This window comes from Salvelinus namaycush, chromosome 1 (genome assembly GCF_016432855.1).
Source record: "Salvelinus namaycush isolate Seneca chromosome 1, SaNama_1.0, whole genome shotgun sequence".
Lineage (NCBI taxonomy): Eukaryota > Metazoa > Chordata > Actinopteri > Salmoniformes > Salmonidae > Salvelinus > Salvelinus namaycush.
The window spans coordinates 70,905,174-70,931,465 of record NC_052307.1 but is presented as its reverse complement, the minus strand read 5'-3'; the positions used below and the strand labels follow the sequence as shown (position 1 = coordinate 70,931,465).

General features: G+C 42.9%; 1 protein-coding gene across 2 annotated transcripts in view; it reads left to right on the top strand.

Moving 5' to 3' along the window:
* Positions 1-21,893, top strand: part of LOC120048143 (tyrosine-protein kinase CSK) — a 45,117-nt gene extending 23,224 nt beyond the window's left edge. For both annotated transcript variants that reach the window (XM_038993877.1, XM_038993887.1), the window contains exons 3-13: positions 14,092-14,205; positions 14,391-14,503; positions 16,867-17,086; positions 18,540-18,633; positions 18,904-18,969; positions 19,077-19,176; positions 19,503-19,593; positions 19,728-19,801; positions 20,001-20,196; positions 20,334-20,420; positions 20,659-21,893. In XM_038993877.1, the coding sequence (XP_038849805.1) occupies positions 14,092-14,205; positions 14,391-14,503; positions 16,867-17,086; positions 18,540-18,633; positions 18,904-18,969; positions 19,077-19,176; positions 19,503-19,593; positions 19,728-19,801; positions 20,001-20,196; positions 20,334-20,420; positions 20,659-20,841 (1,338 nt within the window). In that variant the 3' untranslated portion in view covers positions 20,842-21,893. The remainder of the gene's footprint in view (positions 1-14,091; positions 14,206-14,390; positions 14,504-16,866; positions 17,087-18,539; positions 18,634-18,903; positions 18,970-19,076; positions 19,177-19,502; positions 19,594-19,727; positions 19,802-20,000; positions 20,197-20,333; positions 20,421-20,658) is intronic.
* The last annotated feature ends 4,399 nt before the right edge of the window (positions 21,894-26,292 follow it).

Sequence of the window (26,292 nt, the reverse complement as noted above, 5' to 3'; positions counted from 1 at the left end):
CTATCATTTTACTGCAAGAAATACTTAATTCTGCAGGTGTTAATATTAAGGCTATGAGAGGTTATAGTGTCCAGATTTCATTTTCCATTTAACCCATCTGAACAATAGGCTACAGTTCCCTTGATGTGCCATAGGCCTATTTGATGTCCCCAGTCTTGTGACTGTCAAATTTGTACAGAGCCATCACACAGAACACTGCTATCATCCTCTTACCATGTCACCAATGCTTTCCCAAACATTACTTTTCTGTCCCTCGCTTCTCTTTATTTTCAGCTTTCCATTTCGCAGCTTTTCTCTTACTGAATTAAACTCCCAACCTTCTCTGCCTGTTCCCTAAAGCATTTTGTGATTGGCGTGTAGGCGATTTGACGCGCGTACAGTTGGGCCCTAAAGCTCAGGCTGACAGCCTAAAATAATGAAAGAGAACCAGTGTAGCCTGTTGATATAAATTGCACAAGAATTATATATATTTTTTTTTAAGGTATTGTTTTCTCTTTATTCAACCCACCCGCCCTTCATCCACACAATATGTCATGACCCTAAACGCGCCTGCAGATACAACCACAGGGACTGCAGGTTATGAGTCAACCCATGCATCACTAATGCACGCACGCAGCCTACTTACACACACATTCTAATGTGCCCTGCCCCTTTCAGACGTGTCATATTTCCTGACTGACATTAGTGCTTCTGCTTTTCATCTGCCAGCAGCCGCATGGCATGATTACAACCCCCTTGCATCCCCCATATTCACATTTGCTTATCAACCCAAATTATTTTAATCTTTGGCACACAACAGTACATAACTCTCACATCGCTCCCTCTGTGACGCTCGTCTCTCTTTGACTCCTATCAGGAAAGGATTGAGGGATGTGTGTCCCGATAATGATATCAGACATACAGAGCTGTGCGTAGAGCATTGCTTCAGGAATACACCAGGTTATATGAGGATAGTGGCTGCGTCCCACCCTATTCCCTATATAGTGCACTACTTATGACCAGAGCCTCCAGGGAATATGGTGCCATTTTGGACGCACCTTGTGTCACACACACACACGCTGCTGTTTTTCTGTCATTGCCTCTAACTGATAACATACAACCATGACTCCTGTGAAGATGTTATTTACAACACTGATGCCACAACACCACCGGTTAGACGTAGGAGCCTCAGTTAATGCCTAAAGAATAGTCCCACATGCTTTATGGTCTGAACAGCGTGTAGGACAAACCAGCGTAGCTTTATTTAACCAGGTAGGCCAGTTGAGAACAAGTTCTCATTTACAACTGCGACCTGGCCAAGATGAAGCAAAGCATTGTGACACAAACAACAGTTACACATGGAATAAACAAATGTACAGTCAATAACACAATAGAAAAGTCTATATACAGTGTGTGCAAATGAAGTAAGATTAGGGAGGTAAGGCAATAAATAAGCCATAGTGGCCTGTACATAACCCCTCTGTAAATAGCGTATAGGACAATAAATAGGCCATAGCGGTGAAATAATTACAATTTAGCAATTAAACACGAGCGATAGATGTGCAGAAGATGAATGTGCAAGTAGAAATACTGGGGTGCAAAGGAGCTAAATAAATAACAATATGGGGATGAGGTAGTTGGGTGGGATATTTACAAGTGCTATGAACTGTAAGCTGCTCTGACAGCTGATGCTTAAAGTTAGTGAGGGAGATACGAGTCTCCAGCTTCAGTGATTTTTGCAATTCGTTCCAGTCATTAGCAGCAGAGAACTGGAAGGAAAGGCGCCCAAAGGAGGAATTGGCTTTGGGGGTGTCCAGTGAAATATACCTGCTGGAGCGCGTGCTACGGGTGGGTGCTGCTATGGTGACCAGTGAGCTGAGATACGGCGGGGCTTTACCCAGCAACGACTTATAGATGACCTGGAGCCAGTGTGTTTGGCGACGAATATGAAGCGAGGGCCAGCCAACGAGAGCATACAGGTCACAGTGGTGGGTAGTATATGGGGCTTTGGTGACAAAACGGATGGCACTATGATAGACTGCATCCAATTTGCTGAGTAGAGTGTTGGAGGATATTTTGTAAATGACATCGCCGAAGTCTAGGAACGGTAGGATAGTCAGTTTTACGAGGGTATGTTTGGCAGCATGAGTGAAGGATGCTTTGTTGCGAAATAGGAAGCCGATTCTAGATTTGGATTGGAGATGCTTGATGTGAGTCTGGAAGGAGAGTTTACAGTCTAACCAGACACCTAGGTATTTGTAATTGTCCACATATTCTAAGTCAGAACCATCCAGAGTAGTGATGCTAGACGGGCGGGCAGTGTCGTGGAAAATCAATTCAAATATAACTCTTACAAGAACTTTGTGAATTCAAATATGCTTTTAATACAATTGTATAGCCAGCTGGAATGTCCCGCGGAACACACACCGCTTCCCAGCCCCGGCTCCAACATTTATACACAAATAGCATATGGGTCCACCCCATATGCAAATAAGCATACTTCCCCTAATTCTTCCTGCCATCATTATCTTTTTAGTTCAGGCTTCCTGCTTGTTCACGCCTACTAACGCCCATTATCTGCTTTCAGTTAAATTATAATAGTGGCCAGACCCGTGCTTGTCTTAAAAATAATATATGTCCATCTATCCTATAGGCCTATGACTCAACCCTGTATTTAACTCAGTGCCCCAGCATGTTCTCTGGTATGTGTCCTTATTGGAATTGGCAGACTATGTGTCTCTTCTATCATTAGTGTCCAGTTGCCTTAGGCATATTTCTCTGGTATGTGTGCTTTTAGTGGAATGGGTAGACTATAAGTCTAGTGTGTCCAATTGTTTTAGGCGCCTATTTGTCTGGTATGTGTGCTTTTAGTGGAATCAGCAGACTATGTGTCTCTTCTCGTCATGTGGTCTGCCACTTCAATGTTCAGCTGTCCTATGCCTCCACATGCCATCCATGTGTCTCATTTTACTCCTACAATCCCTCCTCTGGGGCTAATCAGCCACATAAATCATACAAATATGACTTTGGGATAGTAAATGAGAATACCTATGATAAACAAGAAAATACAAAAACAGAGTAAAACACATAAACCAACTGGACCAAACATCTCCAAATGATTAAAACTAAAATAGTAAAAGATCCAATTAGAAACATTAATGAAAACCTAACTAGACCAAACATCTCCAGTTTGCATAAGAGTAAAAGATCTAATTAGGTGTAAAAATTAGAAAGATATAATATTACATATTTGATGAAGCATGAGCGTGTAGGTACTTAGCCTTGCCTGTGTTTATCTCAGTTATGTGAAAATTAAAAATTAAAAATAATACAATGAGTATAATAATAAATGAATATGAGAAAATCAGAGACCTACATGCAGTTACAAAAGAAAATTGACACAACATCATTCTAAATTTAAGCATTTCAACATGATCCTCCCTTGCAGACACCTCTCTAATAAAGTGATATCAATGATACCAACCTTAGTTAGAAGATTTAAGGACATGGTCCGTAGACACTTGTAACCAGAATACCCTCTGTCACCTAACATGTTCTTGAAATTAACCTAGTTTTTTAGAAGGCATAACTAGCTTTAATTAAAGGAAACCAGATATATTCATTGATATACATATCTAAAAATTCAACCAAACATACAAAAACACAAGGCCTTAAGCAAAAAATAGATATACTAAAATCCTTACATAGGTGCACAGTCCTCATCCTTACAGATACTACAATCTCCTCTTTGACATTTCGCGCAAAACACGGGGTCTCCGTGATGGTCATGGCCTTCCACATTAAATTTTGTGCACCACTTGCACTTACGGCGCAAATGACATTTTTTGTAGACATGTACAAGTAGACATTCGCCTGAATTTGGGAATACAACATATACAGGTAGACCATCCTTACGAAAATCATGGCAAGCATAACCACCTCCCCGCACCACTCCATGTAGACAATTTGGATTACCAAACGGGCAGTCTAGAGGTCCACCAACCGCATTGCATGGCTGTCCATTTTTGTCGGTATACAGGCCTGGGATCCCAGGTACAGGACTAATTATCATAGGAGGGTCAGCTCTCCTTACAGACATCTGTTTAACCGTTGTCTGAACCACAAGTGATTTTATCAAGGGTAAAACACAACAAAATACTATACCCAGAGCCAATAACCCTCCTCCCAACATAATAGCCATCCTAGCAAACATAGCTCCCCACTTTCCTAATGCTAAATCCAACCAATCCCAAACATGAAAGTCAAACCCAGCATTTGCCTTAACCTCTGCTCGTAAACCTTTAAGTTTAGCCATAGCGATTGCAAAGGATCCATTAGCCGCCGTGTTATTGGAAATAAAGGTGCAACAATCATCCCCAAACATAACACAAACTCCACCCTTCTCCGCTAAGAGCCAATTGAGAGCCTGTCTATTTTGCCAAGTCATTTTACTGGTAGCCTGTACCTGTTCCCCCAACGCTGTTAGGGCTGAGTCAGTATAGTTAATGAATCTCTGTTGGTTATAATATATATAATTAATCCACTCTAAGTTTTTATTTGGTGTTTATCCACAAAAATATAGATTCAAATCCTGATCTAACTTCATCTCTTGCCTTGAACTTCCGAGGTACACCTCTAGGCTGTCCAATTGCATCAAGGTATACCTCAGGGTCTTTCTCATAAGCCCTTTTAACTCTATGTTTAACATAGTCATCATGGGGTGATTTAATAATAGTAACCTATTTAATTGCTATAACTAAGGCACAAAGACCAATCCATTCATCAAACAATACATTCAACAGTTAGTTTCTGGATGTGTGGAAAGAACAATCAGCAATACCTCTGTCTTGATTTTTCAACATAGTAAGAGATGGCGCAACCTGAGTTATGTGACCACACAACCCTTTTCTATTCATAATCAACCCTTTATCATTACTTTTACGAACTCCCACATTCTCTAACACCCAAATAGTATCACATTCTACAGTGGTGTTTCCTACATCCATTCCTTCGGTGTGGTGTCTGTAAAAACATTCATATTTTCCTTTAACCACGGTACTTCTGTCTAATTGAGGTCCATTTGATTCAGTTCTAATGTTATAGGCAGCACAATCGTTGTCTCCCAGCATGGTCTCATTAAACATAGTTTTACCCCTAGTGCTTACCCAGAGCAATCCTACATTCTATGTCACACAAGAGAATAGAATACTTTCTATTGGTACAATGGTCATTTTTCCAACTTTCACAGTTTTTAAATGATGCTGGTTCAGAGACTATTAAAAGATCAGACAAAGTTGATTTTCTACACAAAATACAATTGTCCATTTTGTGTTTGTTTGCCATATTCTTAGCTCATTCGTATCACTCCTTCTTCACTACTTCTTCTCATGTGGTGTCCCTGAGTGGTTCTGATTCTGATATATCTAATTCTGTCGCTTTTTCAATGTTCTTATCTTGAGGTAGATCATTAGAGTTTATCAGAAAGTTCCAAATGTCAGTAAAAAAACTCTCCTGACTCTGATGTCTCAGGTTGCTTTGTGGATACGGTGGTCTGCTTGGTAAGGGCAGTCGATGTCATCTTAGTGGTAGCTACTGTGGTCGTCACAGCAGCCGCCACCCTTGTTGTTGTCACAGGTTCTTCCTGTTCAGGTGCAGGGGTAGGATCAATCTTAATGACCGTGGTGCTACTCCCTTCGGTCACTGTTGTTCTTGTTATTTCAACTATTAATTCTTCACCTTCAACTGGTTCAATCTGATTCATGATGAGCACCCTCTCGTCTTTTTCTTTGATTAATGTCAGGTCACATCCTTTCGGATCCCAAACGACTTGTCCCTTTGTTTGGTGATGTGTCCATCCACAGAGTGCCATCTCCGGTAAGGGTTTGATCCTTATGATTGAGATAGACTTCAGTTCTCCTGCTTCTGTTATAAGTTGAGGTGGAACAGAGATTCTAACCTTGTCAGTCTTTTTGGATTGTTCAGCTGATTCCTTTCTTCTCTTCCTGCTTCCACCATACATCTTGATTGTGCATTAGTCTGTTGTTTCTATACTAGCATTCACTGTTACTTCTGTTATGTCAATGTCATTATTCTTTTGTTGTTCTAACATCAATTGTCTGTAAAGGAGGCCATTCAAAAGTTTAAAAGTCAATTGTGGGGAAATCCCCATTTTCTTCAGCTTGCGGGACTTTTCCTTCTCTTTCTTCACCTGAGGCTCCCTCCTCAGGCCGGACTTAGCTTCGATCTGGAAGGGTTTCAATTTTAGGGAAGAAATGTTCTCATTCTGTTCCTTGTGAGGCCTCTCCTCCTCTTCTGGGTGCATTAGTCGGTGCACCTGTCACATTTTGGCTTTCACTTGATTTGCTGTTTTCTTGGCTCCTCCCTGGTGAATCAGCATCCTCTGTGTCCTCATCTCTATATGGTTGTGTCCTTCTCTCTGTTGGGACTCAGCTGCAGTGGTTCAGATGGTACCACGTCTGGCTTCTTTTCACTTGGACGGCCGTTCTTGTTGCTTTGGCCACCTCATAGGGTCCTTCTCTCCTCGGTTGATCCCACTTCCTCCGGAACACTCGAACGTGGACTAGATCTCCTGGTATCACTGGAAGAGGTCCTTCTGGTCCCCTTGGATCATCAGACGCGGAACCTCTCGTCCTGGTTCAGGTTTCTGCCTACTTTCTGTGAGGCATTCATACTTAGAGACTTATGGCCTCTGTTCTATGATTGCACCATACATCCTCTTACTTCCATCACTCATCACACAACAAACTGACATCCCAGCTGAAGCTGGCGAACCCCTCTCCTTCTGGTTTCCTAAACATAAGACTTGGAAAACGACAAAACATAACAGCATTGACAATGTTATGTGTTATGCATAAATATATTCATGAAATCTGAGACCATGACAATTCCCACTCTCTCTTCACCTGACTCTATGCCTCCAGGATACTTTTCTGCTGGACTCCACAAAAATAAAAGCCCTAAAAAGCTTCCTCATGCTTCCACCCAGTCTTCCCCTTTTGGCCCCAGGTTCTGAGAGGTGTTCCCAAATCATGTCTTTTTTTTTTAACTTAGTTTCCCGTCTGCTCCATTTCAACTGATAATCATGTGCATAACCTTAATCAACATTATCTCTTCTTGACGTAATTCAACACTGTATATGCTTTCACATCAATTCCTTTAACATGTTTGTTTAGAGTATAATATCCTATCATCTATTCTTTTTCACATGATGCATTAAAAAATGAAACAAGTAGCCCCCAAACTCAACCCAGTATGTCTATAGTGGAATCTAGTCTCTCTCTCTCTCTCTCTCTGATTCCACGTCCTCTGTCATGGTGTTTTCAAGCTCACCCCTTATTCAGCTGGACCTCACTTCTCGTGAGACTTATGCACCCACCAAAGATAGACATGAAGATCTTTACCACTGCAGTGCTGTAAGAAGTATACCACCAGCCTGGTGTATCTTGATGTACACTCAGTCTCCAGAATGCAGCCCAAGCCCTTCCATTTCTGGCTGTTTTTTTCCTGAGGACATACACACTAACACATGGGTTATTCCCTGACAACAGACTTTCTTCTTATAGCAAGATCCCTAAATCTTAATTTTTAATAACAGCCCTATGTAACCATTCTGCCTCAAATACCTGGCCTCCTGCCACAGAAATATTCATAATGATAGTCAAATGATGGTCCCTACAGCAACTGCTGTAAAATAACATATAATCAGTCAAGTGTCTTCCAGTTGGATTAATATCCAATCCTAACAAAACTAAGTCATAAGTTTCTTAAACTTTTGCTCTAATGTTCAAAATGCCACCACTTATTCTTTTTACCATATCTTTAGATATGTGAATTGTTCTATTTACTTTAGAATTGTCCCTATATTTTACACAGCCAGCTGTCTTTCCTCTTCTGTGAATTATCTCTATTATTATACATAGTTTCTAGAAATAACACCCCTTCACTACCATTACCTTCATTTATGAGATCCCTAACCCATAACAGCCATTGTTTGATACATACTTAAAACATCCTTAAGTCAATTTATATATCATTTATATCAGTATCAGTCCCTCAGGAACATATACACAACCTTATGTTCCTCAAAACAAAAATAAATTGACCAAACGAGAAAAAGAGAAAAAAAATTATAATAATTACACATTTGCAATAAATTACCACTATTTGTAATGTAATTAAACCTGGAGAAAACGTCCATCTGTTTCATTCTATGCCCATGTTATTATTGGTCTCTTTCTTCTTCATTCTTGGGTATCATCGCACAACAGACTACCTTTTTATTCAATTAAACATTACATTTTATCATTATAATTCCAATGACATTATAAAACAAAAGAAACAAAAAACCTTATCTAAAATTCTGTAAGTTTTGTCAACCTCCTCGTCTCAGGATTAGTTTCCAGAGCTGCCCTAGGCCTATTAAATTTAAACAGTTCTATATCTAAATAACTAAACAGTTATTTTTTTTATACATTTTCCAACCCAATATTCAGGATAACAGTCCTTAGTGTTTACTTTAACTCAAATTTGACCTTATCTATTCAATACACATCATCCCTTTAATAATTAACATTTATACTAAACACTTTTATTACCAGTATTATCTATTTTCCCAATAGCCCTTCCATCTCAGTTTTTCTCTCATGAGTGGCCTGGTAATAAAAGATCAGTACCCCAATTCCTTTAAGTCATTATTCTCCCTGGCCCATATCATTTCAGCATGTCTTTTTTTTAGATACAGTTCACAGGTCATCAGACACAGTTGTCCCTCACTATTCAGTCGGTTAGGGTGGGTTTGAGCTCCACACCCACTTGTAGTGATATTCTCTCCCATGCCTTAAAGCATTCTGACGTCACCTTCTATGATAACTCCCTTATTCTACTGGTGATCTCTCAGATGAATTACAGATGAGGTATTAATCAACAAAACCCTCACAGAAACCCACACTCCAATAAACCCTTTGGAATAACTTTCAACACTTTTTATATGCATAATGAACAAAGCACATTTGTGTATTTACCCAAAGACCATAACCCCAAGGAACTGATAATTTTTCCTATGAACTCATGTTATATCAAAATTAAAATTAAAATACAACCTATTTGAATAAGTTATTCAATTTAAGGGTACAACTCTTCATAATTTTCCCAGGGACATAATAGATTTTCAAAGTAATTATACAGTTTGAATAGAGTCTGGTGTCTTTTAATCATTTTATAAGTAAATCCCACCTGTTCCAACAATTTCTAGTAAAAGGTGATCAGTCTTTCACAGGAAATTCTTAGGATTCAGGGCATTTTGACACCATTAATATGTTTCCACTCCCCCTTTCTTTAGGAACAACTTAAATACATTTTTCAAAAACATTTCCATCCTTTTGCATACCCAATTTGAAACTGAATTGGAAAAAACCCTTCCAATAAATCTACTAATGCATATTCATTCCCAGTACATGGTGTACTTACTAGTGAACCATAAGCCAATAACGCAAAGGGACTGGACTCACTCATCCAGAACTCCATTTTTTAGCCTTATCCAGATATTTTTATTTTTAAAGCGGCTGACTTTAATTAACTGCTTTCCACAGTAATGCAGTCTCCAATGACATTTTGACCAGAGAAGATTAAACCCTTTTTTTCTGGAAACGAAAGTATACATATCGTTAATATTCACAATGTTACCTTTTAATCAGCAAATAGTTTTTATTCCATAAACATCTTAACAGTTTTCAGAGAATGACGGTATAGAATGTCTAACAATTAAAATTCCATCTGTACTCTACTAGATGTCAAGTCAAACGTGATCTAATACTTCTTCTTGACCACATATAAACTGTAATCTCTATGAAACACTCATTGTTTGCTCAGAGACTATACACCGCCAAGTAAAAATTCCATTCTCACTAACCTCAAACCGATTAGTTGTTTGTTATTTTGACAAGGATATAAACTCTTGTATAGCGGCATTTCCTGCTACCGCACTAAGTTCTAGTGTCACATTACACTAATTTTCCCCATACCCGCTATACCCATATTCAAAACAGAGAGCTATTTTCTTATTCGTTCTTAAATATTGTCAATAGTTCTGCTAATCACCCGCACGTCTGCGAGGACTAGAGGAACCACATTTGTACCTCATCGCAATGTATTTTCTGATGATAGAATGTTGACATCAGAACGCCTGCAAATCGAGCTTCACATTTTGGTCCCATGCGACTGTGCCTCCCTTATTCTATTCATCCTGTTTATCAGGTAATAGTGTCCTGGATTCCACTATTTATCTTAACTAACCAAGATTCGTTTTTAACTTTATAGTATAATTTCAATTTATCGGCGATTCTGTTTTCTCTTTTGTTACCCACTGTTCTATCCGTATTTATACTATTCGGTTAACGCCTTTTTAAGTATTTTTATTTATTATTTGTTTTGACACCTTTTTTATTTTTACCGCGGTCTCTTACCACTTTATCACATCAGTGTTTTTATCCTTGATTACAACTTATTTTACTTCGATGTTTCTTAATTCCGTTCCATCTGCCTAATAGCAGTTAACTGCACCCTTCTACAACTCTATACTCTATTCACAGGAGGGCTGCGCGCTCCCTCTTCTGGACGTTCTGCCTACACACACACACAACCTGTCCTATCTTTCTTCCTAATGTTCTATCTTTACACAGATCCACTCATTTCTTACAACATTTTCATTCATCCTTTTTATTTTTCATCTGTTCATTCAATCCCTTTGTTTTTACCTCAAAACAACTTAGTCTTTCTTTATTGACTTAATTCACTTCCTCCTACATAAGCCTAGACTGCTAAGATTTCTACAATATGACGAGACTACTGTCTAATCGGATCAGCTTGTCTTCATATCCTATTCACCCCCAATACTGATCTTTTCTTCTATTTTAGAGTAGTATTGTGGCGTGACCTACTGAATTACAAAACCCCGTTAGCTAGACAGAGCGTTTTTTATTCGCAGGATTTCTTTTGCATTTGAACGCCGCACAATCGGGCAAACGTCCTAAATATTTCACCCGTACAGTCCCCCTTTCGGAGCGGTAATCATGAATATTTATTTAACTACTGATTTATGTTTTAACCGTATAAACTACTTTTGCAGTTGAACGCCGCACAATCGGGCCAACGTTTTCCTGCGTCCTAAATATTTCACCCGTACAGTCCTCCTTTCAGAGCGGTAACCATGAAATATTTATTTACTAAATATCCACCCACAGACTATTCTGCCGTGAATATCCCACCCAAGCAGACCTCTTCAAAAATGTTCCTTTTTTAAAGAGCGGTATCGTGGCTTCCTAACTACTTATTTATGCAGTTCTCTATTATTTTTAGAGCCGTTATTCATAAGTAACCTGTCCAAGCATTCCTTCTACTAATTTTATTGAAGAGGTATCACAGGATTTTCTACCTACATTATCTGTCCCTTATTATAGCCAGCCATCTCAGCCAGATGCGCAAACAACCGCATCATTTAAGCTACACATTCGAACGGTCTGATCAGAACGAGCGCATGCATGCCCACTCCGCTAAACACCTAACACAAGCAAAGTTCACAGCGCCTATTCACTCAGTCTCTATACTACATGCGCATACATGTATATTTAATACAATTCCCCAAATTACACATACATGCAAATTCATTGAATTCAAAAGTTCTTTAGTATTTACTGGTTTCTTTTTAGGAAATTTGAAAGAGAGACTTACATGGCGCCCCTCTCGCTGAGACAGGATCTCTGAAGCAATCCATACAAACATTTCAACTATGTAAGAACAAGCTTACCTTTTTCATAGTTGTGGCCATAGTGTTTGCAAGATTGTCCAAAGAAACTATCTCCAGCCCTGAACGCCATTCCTCAGTCCCTGTCCCTCCTGGCAAGCTCGCCAAATTCTGTCGTGGAAAATCAATTCAAATATAACTCTTACAAGAACTTTGTGAATTCAAATATGCTTTTAATACAATTGTATAGCCAGCTGGAATGTCCCGCGGAACACACACCGCTTCCCAGCCCCGGCTCCAACATTTATACACAAATAGCATATGGGTCCACCCCATATGCAAATAAGCATACTTCCCCTAATTCTTCCTGCCATCATTATCTTTTTAGTTCAGGCTTCCTGCTTGTTCACGCCTACTAACGCCCATTATCTGCTTTCAGTTAAATTATAATAGTGGCCAGACCCGTGCTTGTCTTAAAAATAATATATGTCCATCTATCCTATAGGCCTATGACTCAACCCTGTATTTAACTCAGTGCCCCAGCATGTTCTCTGGTATGTGTCCTTATTGGAATTGGCAGACTATGTGTCTCTTCTATCATTAGTGTCCAGTTGCCTTAGGCATATTTCTCTGGTATGTGTGCTTTTAGTGGAATGGGTAGACTATAAGTCTAGTGTGTCCAATTGTTTTAGGCGCCTATTTGTCTGGTATGTGTGCTTTTAGTGGAATCAGCAGACTATGTGTCTCTTCTCGTCATGTGGTCTGCCACTTCAATGTTCAGCTGTCCTATGCCTCCACATGCCATCCATGTGTCTCATTTTACTCCTACAGCAGTTATCGGTTGAAGAGCATGCATTTAGTTTTACTTGCATTTAAGAGCAGTTGGAGGCTACGAAAGGAGTGTTGTATGGCATTGAAGCTCATCTGGAGGTTTGTTAAGTGTCCAAAGAAGGGCCAGAAGTATACAGAATGGTGTCGTCTGCATAGAGGTGGATCAGAGAATCACCAGCAGCAAGACAGCTGCTGGCGATACATCATTGATGTATACAGAGAAGAGTCGGCCCGAGAATTGAACCCTGTGGCACCCACATAGACTGCCAGAGGTCCGGACAACGGGCCCTCCGATTTGACACACTGAACTCTATCTGAGAAGTAGTTGGTGAACCAAGCGAGGCAGTCATTTGAGAAACCAAGGCTGTTTAATCTGCCGATAAGAATACGGTGATTGACAGAGTCGAAAGCCTTGGCCAGGTCGACGAATACGGCTGCACAGTTTTGTCTCTTATGATGGCGGTTATGATATCGTTTAGGACCTTGAGCGTGGCTGAGGTGCACCTATGACCAGCTCGGAAACCAGACTGCATAGCGGAGAAGGTACGGTGGGATTCGAAATGGTCGGTGATCTGTTTGTTAACTTGGCTTTCGAAGAATTTTTAGAAAGGCAGGGTAGGATAGATATAGTTCTGTAACAGTTTGGGTCGAGAGTGTCACCCCATTTGAAGAGGGGGATGACCGCGGCAGCTTTCCAATCTTTAGGGATCTGACGATACGAAAGAGAGGTTGAACAGGCTAGTAATAGGTGTTGCAACAATTGTGTTGGATAATTTTAGAAAGAGAGGGTCCAGATTGTCTAGCCCAGCTGGTTTGTAGGGGTCCAGATTTTGCAACTCTTTAAGAACATCAGCTATCTGGATTTGGGTGAAGGAGAAATGGGGGAGGCTCGGGCAAGTTGCTGTGGGGGGTGCAGAGCTGTTAACTGGGGTAGGGGTAGCCAGGTGGAAAGCATGGCCAGCCGTAGAAAAATGCTTATTGACATGATTGTAGATTTATCGGTGGTGACAGTGTTTCCTAGCCTCAGTGCAGTGGGCAGCTGGGAGGAGGTGCTCTTATTCGCCATGGACTTTAGTGTCCCAGAACTTTTTGGAGTTTATGCTACAGGATGCAAATTTCTGTTTGACAAAGCTAGCCTTTGCTTTCTTAACTGCCTGTGTATATTGGTTCCTAACTTCGCTGAAAAGTTGCATATCGCGGGGGCTATTCAATACTAATGCAGTACGCCACAGGATGTTTTTGTGCTGGTCAAGGGCAGTCAGGTCTGGAGTGAACCAAGGGCTATATCTATTCTAAGTTCTACATTTTTTGAACGGTGCGTGCTTATTTAAGATTTGAATAGTAGACCTTTTTAAATGCTTGTAATAATGTGTTATTGTAACCCTATTGCAATTGAATTTCTCCCTAGAGTGTCAATGACGACATATGCAATTCACTCGTCAAAGCTATGACTAACCTTTTACTGTAGTCACAGATAATCTCAGCATTTATAACAGCTCCTCTCCTCTTCACTCGTGACCTAGGTGCCATGGTTGCCTGGCACAGAGTGTGTAGCCAAGTACAACTTCCAGTCGACAAATGAACAGGACCTGCCTTTCTGTAAAGGAGATGTGTTGACCATAATTGGAGTCACCAGGGTAAGCAAGGCTCACCTTTCTATACTGTAGAAATGTAAGTGTAAAACCGTTATGGTGCTGGACTTGTGTAGTTATACAGGTATTATACAACGGTGTTAAAACCTCTTAAGGATTGGACCCATTTTTTAAATTCTCACCTAAAATGACATACCCAAATTTAAAGGGTGTTTCTGCTGCTATTTCAGGATCCCAACTGGTACAAAGCGAAGAACACAGTGGGCAGAGAGGGCACCATCCCAGCTAACTACGTCCAGAAAAGGGAAGGGGTCAAGTCAGGGGGAAAACTCAGTCTTATGCCGTAAGTACACGACAGTACCTTGCTGCTCTGTCACGTAAGATGTGCCCTTACCTGTGAGAAGTTCCCATGTTTCACTGTATAATAAAGGTAGGACTATGGTGCTTAGAAGGGAGGTGTTACAAAGGCCTGACAGGAGACGTTGGTAATATTTGTTATTTTTTTACCGCCTCTTCTCTGTTCTGTCTGCTCTCTGGGTGGCTGCCTGCCAATGTGGGTGGGGCTAAGTGGCGCTGCGATTTGAATCTGTCTCTTTGAAGGGCTAGCTATTTCAAAAGAGGGGAAAAAATTAGATTTATGCAAATGATATAAAACTGGAGGCCAGGAGGTAATCACAGTTATCACACAGACACAGACAAACACACAGGACAAGGCTGAAGTTGATGCACTCAAATGTGTTGGACCAAAACACACTGATGGTGTGTGTCTCACACACACACACACACACACACACACACTGCAGACTCTCTCCCCCACCATCTCAATCTTCTGAGCTTAACCGCCCAGCTGAGCAGAGGAAAGCTCAAGCTGTGGGGTGAAGGGCAACCAGTCAAGTGTTACAAGGAAGGACAAAGGCAAGGCTACTCCACTGGACAGGGAACTGACTAGAGGGAGTAAGTGGGTTTGCTGTCCTTAAGAAGTAGAGGTCACCAGTGGAGGGACTGGGCAGAGTCCACTGCCCTCATACTCTCCTTCAGCTGTAAGAGAGCAAACTCTCTGTAAATACAGCCAATGATACATCAGCCCTGTGAATCCCCTCAGAGAGGAGTGGTTAGTGGTGTGAGTCCGAGGGGGGGTTGTTGTTATGTTATTATGAATTGGTAACAGATGTCTCGGGGGAAACTCTCCCTGTTGGCTTATATAACTGTCAGCTGTGTTCTTGTGTCTGTTGGTCTCCACACCCTGAGAGATGCTGCTCTTTGACCTCACAGCTCACTGCTGCCACCTGCTGGTAATCTACTCTGTTGGGGAGAGGGGGTTACAGCACCACCCTAAAGAAGACTGGCAAAAGGCCTCCGTCCCCTGCTCACTGCAGTCTCTCTCTCCTACCTCCTTCCCCACTGTCCTTCCTTACTCGATTTCCCCCTTAATTCTAGCAGCCTGTTCTCCCTAATGAATGGCACAAACTGAAACATATAAATGGCATATTACATGCCCTGCTTCCTCATTAAATAGTCTGAATGGTTGCTCCTCCTGTGTTTGACTGGTTGGTCATATGTTTGACTGGTAGGTCCTGTGTGCTCCTCCTGTGTTTTGGCTGTTGGTTACTCAGTGTTTGGCTGACTGCTGGCTTACTGGCGCCTGCTCTCAGATTAATGGGAGTTAAGGAGGCTGCTGTCCATGGAGAAGCAGCTCCGCTGATCTAATCAACTCAATCCTCCCTCCGCGTTAAGCTGCTTTGCACAGGCCCTGCTCTGTCTGTCTTGATGCTGGGCAACAGAGGGAGGAAGGGAAGTGTGTAAATCAATTACAAACTTTGATTACCCTTAACTCACCAGCCCCCAGAGAGACCCCTGTGGACCTCCTGCTGCTCCTGTTTCCATACTGCTGGGGGATTCTGTGTTCGGGTCTACTACAGATAAGAGATGAATGATCTTAAGGAAAAAGCCAAGCAAGGGGTGGAGTTTATCCAGTAGAAGCCTGTAGATATTGTACATGAGGTGAGATGGAGGCCGTGTTTAATAGCTTGAGCTAAAACAAAGAAGGGAACCGCGTGTGTTTTCCCTAAGAGAGCTTTCTAAGTCCAGTGTCCTGCAGCTTGCCTTGCGGTCAGCCGGGGGAAGGTTTCATAGACTGTTCTGAGGGGATGAGAGAGACTGCTGTTCTCTAAAAGCCTCTCTCCTCTGTGTGGTCTCACCTCTCTGTGAATAGAAAGGTCTGGTAGGCCCTGCCTGGCACCTTGCCTGCCCTGAGCTGCTTTGAATTTTCCTGTTATTGCAGAGCCTGTGTCAGTTTCCGACTCTGCCTGCCCATGTGTGTTTTTCTGTGTCTGCGTTTCCTGTTTACGCCAAGGCACTTTCTCACTGGCTCCTTGAGACACAGACAGGCTCACTCCACTGCTCTAAGCACAACTGCCTAGAAGTGCCACTGCCTTACATTATGCTGATCTACTGCTGTTGTCCCCTTTACCTTGTCTATGGCTGACTGTTTATTAACTCTTTTAATACAGGGCTTTGTATGCGTGTTACATCGCCAACATTGCACACTTGCAATAATGAGTAGATCTCCCCTCTACTTAAATTCTTTTTTTGCCCTTTTATGTATTTTGATGACCTTGGTATGGTAATTTTCTGTAGTCCATTAAGGCCCTATCTCTATGTCCTGTCCCTCCCCCTCTCTCCTCTCCTCCTCGTGTCCATCTCCAGATGGTTCCATGGTAAGATAACGCGGGAGCAGGCAGAGCGCCTCCTCTACCCCCCAGAGACTGGTCTGTTCCTGGCGAGGGAGAGCACCAACTACCCCGGGGACTACACCCTGTGTGTCAGCTGTGACGGCAAGGTGGAGCACTACCGCATCATCTACCACAACGGCAAGCTCAGCATCGACGAGGAGGAGTTCTTCCAGAACCTCATGCAGCTGGTGGAGGTAAGGCGGTGTCAGCCTGTCAGTCCCAAACGCTCCCTATTTCTTACTGTTTAGGCTACTCCCTCCCACTCTGCCTGTCCTGTATGGTGGTAAGGTACTCGTCAAGGACGCTTAGTCACATAGTTAGAGAAGGCAAAGGGGGTGGAGGTTATTGATCGGGGAGAAAACAATATTATTTTTTCTCCAAGTATGGATTTGAGATCACGTTAGCAAGCGCTAGTCGGCTGTACCTTTTTATTTTTCATCCTATAGCTTGTTCTGCCTTGTTTAAATAGGGAGCCAACATGTTTTCAGCACTTTTATTTCCCTGACTGATCAAAACTCCTTTTCTCATGCTCTCTTGTCTCTCTGCAGCAGACATATAGTGAGCTATATGTTTGGAACATCAAAAAGCAAACCAAATTGCAGTATCAAATCACAATACATACAGAATCGGCACCTAAGTATCATGATGCTATATCGTAAGTAGAGGTCGACCGATTAATCAGGCATGGCTATTTCAGGTTTTCTTAACAATCGGTAATCGTCAAATCTCGCTCGCTCTCTTTCTCTAATATTGCGCCTGTGACTGTATTTCTCACATTCTTGTGATTTCTAGCTCATTCTTTTCCCCCTTACTCTCCACTGGCCTGTCACAACAGGCTCCACACAAGTTGTCCTTCCCTGTCAATAGACCCACATCCAGTGGGATTTGTGGTGTTAACCACATAATGGAAATCAAACACTGTTGCATTTAAGGGATTAGTCAATCACATGTTAAGTACTTGGGTTGTTATGGATGGTGGGTACTTATGTGTGGAGATTCAAGTGTGTATTCAGGCACATTGAGTATTTTTGTATTGTCCAATTATCAGTTATATAACCTTGGTTTCATGACTGCAAATATGCAGAAAAAATTTGTTAATTTGATAATGGGTCTTTAAAGCTCATACAGTGTTGACATGAATATATTTGTTTAGTAGCTTGTACAGAGGCAATAGTTCCTATACCATGCTGCCCTCTGTTGGTTGTGAATGCTACTCACATGTAAAACAGACAGTGGCAGTCAGATTACACTCAATGACTGGGTGCTTCTCCATTGATTAACAAACTAATCATAGGTCAAAAAGATGGCCGGTGTGTTTGACTGGTTAACCTGATCACATGTAGATCAGTCGGTGTCGACAGGATTATGCGAGTGTATCTAAAGTGAAGGTGTCGTTAGTGACCTCTCACCACCAAACACACAGTTCCCATGCTTCTCCTGTTAATTAGCAGAGTCCCCTCTAGCCCTCCAATCCCAGCATCCTTTTCACCCCAGACTGCTGAGACCCTTCTTGAGTCCCGCTCTTTGTTGTCTGGTCTTTGACATATGGTTGACATGCAGTTCTACCTCCTCAGTGTGACTATGCAGATACTGTTAATATACACACTATCCAACTCACCATGTTCTCTCTCGCCTATCTCCATTCAGCACTACACTAAAGACGCCGACGGCCTCTGTACCAGACTCATCAAGCCAAAGCTGATGGAGGGAACGGTGGCCGCCCAGGATGAATTCTCCAGGAGTAAGAACACTTTACTAACCTTGTGTTTCCATTCTCTGAGTCACTCTTGGTCTGTAAGAATACACAGTGACTAAGTCTGTCTTCATCTTCTGTAGTACAGGAAACCTGGGCTTAATCACTTGAATTAGCAGTAAGTCTTTAACCTTGTGCTTTGCTCTGTCTGGGGAAGGATGATGTTTCATTAGTTCTGCTGGAACCAGAGTCTGACTTTCTATATCTCGCTCTCTTTCTCTCTCGCTCTCTCTCTTTCTCTCTCTCCCCCCCACACAGGCGGCTGGGCCTTGAACAGAAAGGAACTCAAGCTCATCCAGACCATTGGCAAAGGGGAGTTTGGAGGTAAAGACCCTAACTGAGACCAGTGCTGATAAAGAAGCGTCTCTTTCCATCCCCGTGTTAGGTCTGTGTGTCGTTGTCCAGTGTTACATCTCTATGTATCTGTTCAGATGTGATGGTGGGGGACTACAGAGGGACCAAGGTGGCAGTGAAGTGCATCAAACACGACGCCACGGCCCAGGCGTTCATCGCTGAGGCCTCCGTCATGACGTAAGTCTCAACCATTCTGTTTTTATGGTCTTACCTACTTTCTCTAATACCTTATGACTGTGTTTCTGTGTCTGTATACCTTAGTGCACAGGTGTCAAACTCATTCCACGGGGGGCCGAGTGTCTGCGGGTTTTCGCTCCTCCCTTGTACTTGATTGATGAATTAACATCACTAATTAGTTAGGAACTCCCCACACCTGGTTGTCTAGGGCTTTATTGAAAGGAAAAACCAAAAACCTGCAGACACTAGGCCCTCCGTGGAATGAGTTTGACACCCCTGCCTTAGTGTGTTGCTATGTCACTAAAAACCCTCTCTCTTCCCTGCAGGCAATTGAGGCACAACAACCTGGTTCAGCTGCTAGGGGTGATCGTAGAGGAGAGGGGCAGTCTCTACATCGTCACAGAGTACATGGCCAAGGTACTTCAGTCTAGTCTATTGCTGGACCATGGACTACTCTATCTAGGCCGTGGGCTGGAGTCCACTGTCCCTTTATGATGGGGTCTGTTCCTACTGCCCAGTTTGACAGCCATCCCTCTCTCCCCCCACCACAGGGCAGTCTAGTGGACTACCTCCGTTCTCGAGGACGGACCGTGCTGGGAGGAGACTGTTTACTCAAATTCTCACTGTAAGTCATCCTCAGGAAGTTCTGCAGTATTGGATTTCTTTATTCAATTATAATGTGATTTCCCTGGAGAGGATGCCAGAAACCAAAGTATTTTAAATGGCTATTGGTATCACTTATCTACAATGAAATTAGTTATTTTTTCTTGGCTGAGTGATCCCATTGTTTCTCTCTTTATCTGTCTCTCACATCTGCTGTGTAGTGACGTATGTGAAGCCATGGAATACCTGGAGGCCAATAACTTTGTGCACAGAGACCTGGCGGCCCGGAACGTGCTGGTGTCTGACGACAACATCGCCAAGGTCAGTGACTTTGGTCTGACCAAGGAGGCCTCGTCCACACAGGACACTGCCAAACTGCCTGTCAAATGGACCTCCCCCGAAGCCCTGCGAGAGAAGGTGAGGGTTGAAAAAGAGGGGATTGGACGAAGGAGGGAGGGAGTGTAGATGGGAGGATGTTTAAATAGTGTAGCCTAAGCTCTGTCTTTGTGTCTGTGGTGTCTTGTGTAGTTGACTTCTTTCTGCTCCCTCCACAGAGGTTCTCCACTAAGTCAGACGTGTGGAGTTATGGTATCCTGCTATGGGAGATCTACTCCTTTGGGCGTGTGCCTTACCCCAGAATTGTAAGTATGACATTGTGAGGTGACTCCAGCAGGGGGCAGCAGCTTTATCTGTATTGCCTTCTCCAATGCAAGGAAAAAATGTCTATCTTGATGAGTGATGTATTTCATATCATTTAATATCTGTGAAGCTTGTGCACAGGCAGATAGGTTGACGCCACTGTTCAGACAGGGAAGGATGTTAGAACGTACTAGTAAAGTATGTGGTTGGGTTGATAACGCCCTCCTCTCTGCTCCTCAGCCCCTGAAGGAGGTGGTGCCGCGGGTGGAGAAGGGTTACAAGATGGACGCCCCCGACGGCTGCCCGGTGGTGGTTTACGACGTCATGAAGCAGTGCTGGACCCTGGACGTGGGGCTGCGGCCCTCCTTCCGCATGCTGAGAGACAAGCTGTCGCATATCAGAGCCAAGGAGCTCTACCTGTGAGGGGCAGGGAGGGAAGACACAGCAGACTAGAGCGGAGGGAGGGAGGGAGCGTCCAGGCTGGGGGAAACTAACTGGAGCAGGACCGGAACTCATCTGCCTGCGGGCCACACCCTACCTGATACTTGACCTGCACCGGTTTTCCTCTGGGACTGTAGTGAACCCTCCCCTGTGTAATCTTCCCCCTCTACTCTTCTGAAGGAAAGGAACAGAAGTCCTGTGTATGTGATGTATAGCTTTCTGTCAGCTGGTTGTCTTCCTCCTCTGTCCAGTCCATCAGCCTCCCTCTACCCCCTTCCTCCTCCTGTTCTCCCAGTCTCTCCACTGTGGCGTTGTCGCCTCCTCAAACGCTTTTCTGATTTTCTTCTCCAAAACGTGATGATAATGGGGAGGCTGGCCTTTTCTTCCACATGTTTGTCAGGTGCTCTCAATCTCTCTCGGTCTGTCTCTCTGTGCCCTGATCATTCCTGTATCTCTGTGTTGGTTGGTAGTGTGGTGCTGCATGCTGTCTGTCCCTCAACCTCCTGTGTGGGGCCTTGCTTGGGGCCTTGGCTCTGTGCCAAAGTGCCTCCAGTATACAGAGCTCCAGATCCCCTCAGCCTCCAGAACCTACTCCTCCACTCAGACTATTCTGTTTTTATTCCTTTTTTTTAAGAATTTTTTTTTTGTTTGTCTTGGAGGTTGGTTGTTCATTTGCTTTGTGAAGTTGTCTCCCTCCGGCTCCAGAACAGGTACTTCTATGTCCGTGAAAGAGAATGTGAACAGTTAAGAAAAGAGGCCAGTGCATAAAGGCCCTTCCCAGCTGAGGCTCTATCTCCAACTCAACACAGGACTACAGAACAGGGGAGGGAGGGGCAGTTCTCAACATGGTCGATTCATCATATGTGGGCTTGTTTTATATTTAAAGGATTAAAAAATAAGAATGTTTTAGTGTCTGTGTGAAGCGAACACTGGGGTTGGGTATGTGCATGCTGTGCGAGAGGCCTTGGGTTTAACTGTCAGTGCTTTCAATGTTTACTATGCTATCATGATTATGAATAAATCATTCCATCTGATTAGTGTGGAAAGAACGTCAACAGTCCACACTGACATCACAGGGAGAGGGGGCTCCCCTCTGAAAGCACCTGGGTACTATTCAGTCATGTGAATGTCCTGGATGATAGAGGTAACAGCAGGGCAGTGGGCCACTGGGGATGCCCTGGGTGTTTGTTCCATATGAAGTGAACCTCTACCCATTATGCTATTACACACACATTCCCACACAGTAAATATTCATTTACACAGAGGTAATACAGCCATTCCACACACTTTACATACCCACTGGGTTCATACATACATTTGGGCCAATGAATCTTATTTGGCTGAACTGTGAATAAGGTATTCTAACTATGGATTGGTCCTGTGGTCTTCAAATCACATTTTATTGGTCACATACCAATAAAGCAGATGTTATTGCGAGTGTAGCGAAATGCTTGTCAGAACCTGTGACTTCACAGATTGAGCCTAAAATAATTCTCTCACACGCAGCTCTGTTTTAGAATGTAGAAGTGTTTATGAGGGTGTGACAACAGATATAGCTGACGTGCCAAAATAGTCTTCAAGGTGTGAAGCTGCAGTGTTCTGTGTCAGCTGATCTGTTTCCATTTCCAGTGGTCAGTCAAATAGACTAAAGCTCCTCTCATCATTCTCTTCTCCATTCTCTCCTCTCTGGAGTGGCTGTTCCTCCATTTGCCTCCAGTGATGTTCTGCTGCGAACAGGGCACACACAGAATGAACCTGAACTGAGCAGAGCACACAGTCCAACTCAAATGGAACAGCTTTACGGGCCTTTTACTGTGCTGTCTGTGTATTTATAATTTTCTTTGTAAAGAAAAAAACAAATTTGACTAAATTATCTTCAGCTGTTGTCTCTATCTTTCTGGCTCAAAGCCTTCCTTCTTTGCCCATGTGTCTTTCTGTTTACATCCCTCATCCTATCTCGCCAGCCCTGTTGCTTGCTGCACATAAGGAGCCAACAGTTGTCCATGGCCCTAGCTGACTGGCTCATTTTGATTCCTATGAATGTTAATGGCGCTGACTGTCCAGAGTGGTAACAATGGGCTGGTTACACAACACAGGGTGCTCTCAGCCAAGGCTATGCGGTTCTGTTCAGCTGTCAGGACCCATCATTACACTGGGCCGTCACTCCATCTCACATTTACAGTGCTGCTGAAAAGACAGGAGGAGCATTGCTGGAGAGGGACCTCTCAGATTTAGATCTCTATGGCTTAGGCTACTGCAAGAGTGCAACAATTCATCTTACTCACCCAGTCGTGATGGTTGTACCACTACCATGGATCACCACCAGCTGGCACCGTGTAGTCTACTCCAGTAGAACTCATGGATGGTTGAAGATAAATATGTTACATCAGGCCTTCATTGTAAATAAGAATTGGTTTTTAATTGATCTGCCTGGTAAAATACAATGCATCAATAAAAAGCCTGTGTGTGATATACTGCTGGTGTTATAGTGTTAACACCATAGTTAGTCACCCCTCTTGCGTGTTCAAATGTAGCCGCATTAGGCTACTTGTGAGGTACAGAGATGTCATCCTACCTTGAAAGGGTCATAGTTCCTTCCATGTCTTTTGCGTATGATTCTCATCTCACACCGACACACACACATTCACAATTAAATGCCACAATCCTGTCAACTACACACACACAGTTCCGTGCGTGTTCTTCACTAGCACAGATGAGTGGAGGATGCGTCGTTTTAATCAGCTTTTGATAAGTTATGGATCTCTACTGACGACGTATCTCCTAAGCCTGGTATTTCTTGACAGCAACCAATTAAAACCCACCATGAATTAATCTGATTACGCCAACGATTTTTGTTAAATTTAGGAGGATTCTGATGTTTGTAGACTAGAGGCTAGTGTGGATTGTGGAGTTAGCGTGTACATTGTAGTGCCTCAGCCTCTGGGCCATTTGGAGTAGTTGAGTTGACAGATGTACATGTGACAGAATGTGGCGACGTCATCTTTCTTCTACTCCATGTACTACAGCTATCTGCTATGACAGGAAACCATCTCTCCTCATGGGTACCTCATCCAATTCGAAATGCTACTGTGATCACAATCCAATTATAAACGAGGTGGTTTGAGCACTGAATGCTGATTGGCTGAAAGCCATGGCATATCAGACCTTATACAACGGGTGGGTCTAATCCTGAATGCTGATTGGTTAAAACCGCATTCAAGCCAGTGTCTATTCCACAAGTTACCACCGGCTAAATCTATGATGTTAAAATGCCTATTCACTCTGTTCCATCTGACTGCAATCCACTATCTTATCAGCCAAGCCAGGCAATTTATAAACTTGATCTCTGTTATCAAAAGCATTTAGACATTTTCTCACATTTCTTTTAGACTAACATTTAGTTTTCAACAGTGGAGATTTGTATAAACCTTTCTGTCTGTCTCTGACATTTGCAGCAATGTTTCAATATTCAATATCAATATATCTCCAGCTGTCGCATAGTAATGGTCGTGTCAGGAGTCGGGATGAGACAGACAGGCAGGCAGCTTTTCTCAGCCAGTCGAAATCATGAATCAGTATCATTTTTATGGATATATAAAAATAAATATCAATAAAAAACAGGCCAAACGAAACGAAGTGCAGTTAGTTTGCAGTCTTTCCAGCTTCAGTGATTGGCTAGCTCCTGAACAACAATGTCCTGACATAGAGACCACATTTTCTATGCTAGGTGAAATCGCACCTCATTAGCTCATTGTTATGGATGTATCCAAATTAATGTCACTAGAAAACAGCTTATGCAAATGCAGCTACAGTGTTGTTATTCTGGCTGCACCGTTTGACGTGGCTGTAAGTTAGTCGTAGTTGGCTAGCTAGCAAGCAAGGGATAAGAACGCTGCCAGCCAGTATGGCATTTAGAACGAACGACTGGGTAGCGTCCATAGATACAGAATGAATAAATTCATCTAAGTAACACACCCGTGGTATACTTAAGTGATAATGCCCGAGAAGCCGTTATTTGGATGATATTGGCACGGTTTGCCGCCCCTCGACTTTGTCTTGGGCCTAACAACACCTGTGCCAATATATCCTCCAAACACCGGCTTCTCGGGCATTATCACTTAAGTATACCACGGGTATGACAAAAAAATATTAATTACGTTGGTAACCAGTTTATAAAAGCAATAAGGCACCTCGGGTTTGTGGTATATCACCAATAAACCACGACTAAGGGCTGTGTCCAGGCAATCTGCGTTGCGTCGTGCATAAGAACAGCCCTTAGCCGTGGTATATTGGCCATATACCACACCCCCTCTGGCCTTATTGCTTAATTATATCACCTGATGTTGTTGCCATAACTCAAGGCTGGAGACACTGAACATGTTCTAGAACATAGAAATAGAAGCCCTAGATAAGATATATAATAATAATGCTATGCTTTATACAGCACAGATGAGGTTATTTTACTGGGAGAAATATGCAGAGAACAAAGACACTGATGTCAAAATGGGTTCATTTGTACTGGCACAGCAGCAGGACATGTGGAGATGTTTTCCGATTCCAGCCCAATTCGGTGATGACAGGAACTTAGTGAGCAGTGACGTGATTGGAGCTGAAGGGAGTAGTCAGGCAGATGTCAGGCTGATGTGGCTGCGATGTGTGGCTGTCTCAGCTGTGCACATGGGCCCACTGTGTTCCCCACTCCGCTTCTCCCTGATCCCTGACAAATCCCCTTCCACAAATTTCCATCAATTCCCTTCCTTCTCCTTCATCTACTCTGGTCTGGGATCAGATCTCTCACCCCACTGAACAGCCCCTAAAAATAATCTGTTGCTTCAGCTGATGTCTCAGCAGCAATTAGCTTCTATTTGTGGCCATGCGTGCAGACATCTCAGATAGCTACGGGTGTCACTGTGGTCCTGACTGTCTGGCCAGGGCATTGTTTTGTGTCTGCGGACTGGGAGGTTTATGCCCAGTGGTCTATTGGCTCGGCAGCTTTTGCCTTTGTTATAGAAAGGCTTAATAACGCAGTTCTTGGTGTCTTTTGGCAGCCTTGGTTATTATTAGTTGGTCGTGGTAGTAGTACGACAGCCTTGTGCCACATTACTATGTACTATGCTAGTACTTCCTGGTTTGGAGGCTTATCTAAACTTATGAAGGGGAAGCTCCAGATAGCCCAGAATAAGTTGATCAGGGTAGTATTGAAGGTGAGTCCACGTACTCACATAGGCAGGAGCTGCTTTCAGGAACTAAACTGGCTGCTTGTTGAGGCTAGGTTGTCCCAGATTAGACTAGGTTTGGTTTACAGGAGTATTTATGGGCCTGCGCCCAGATATTTAAGTGATTACTTTCCTCGTGTTAGGGTTGCACACAATCACAGCACCAGATCAGGTGTTGCTGATGTGTGCTTATACAGGTTCAGGAGTAATGCTGGGA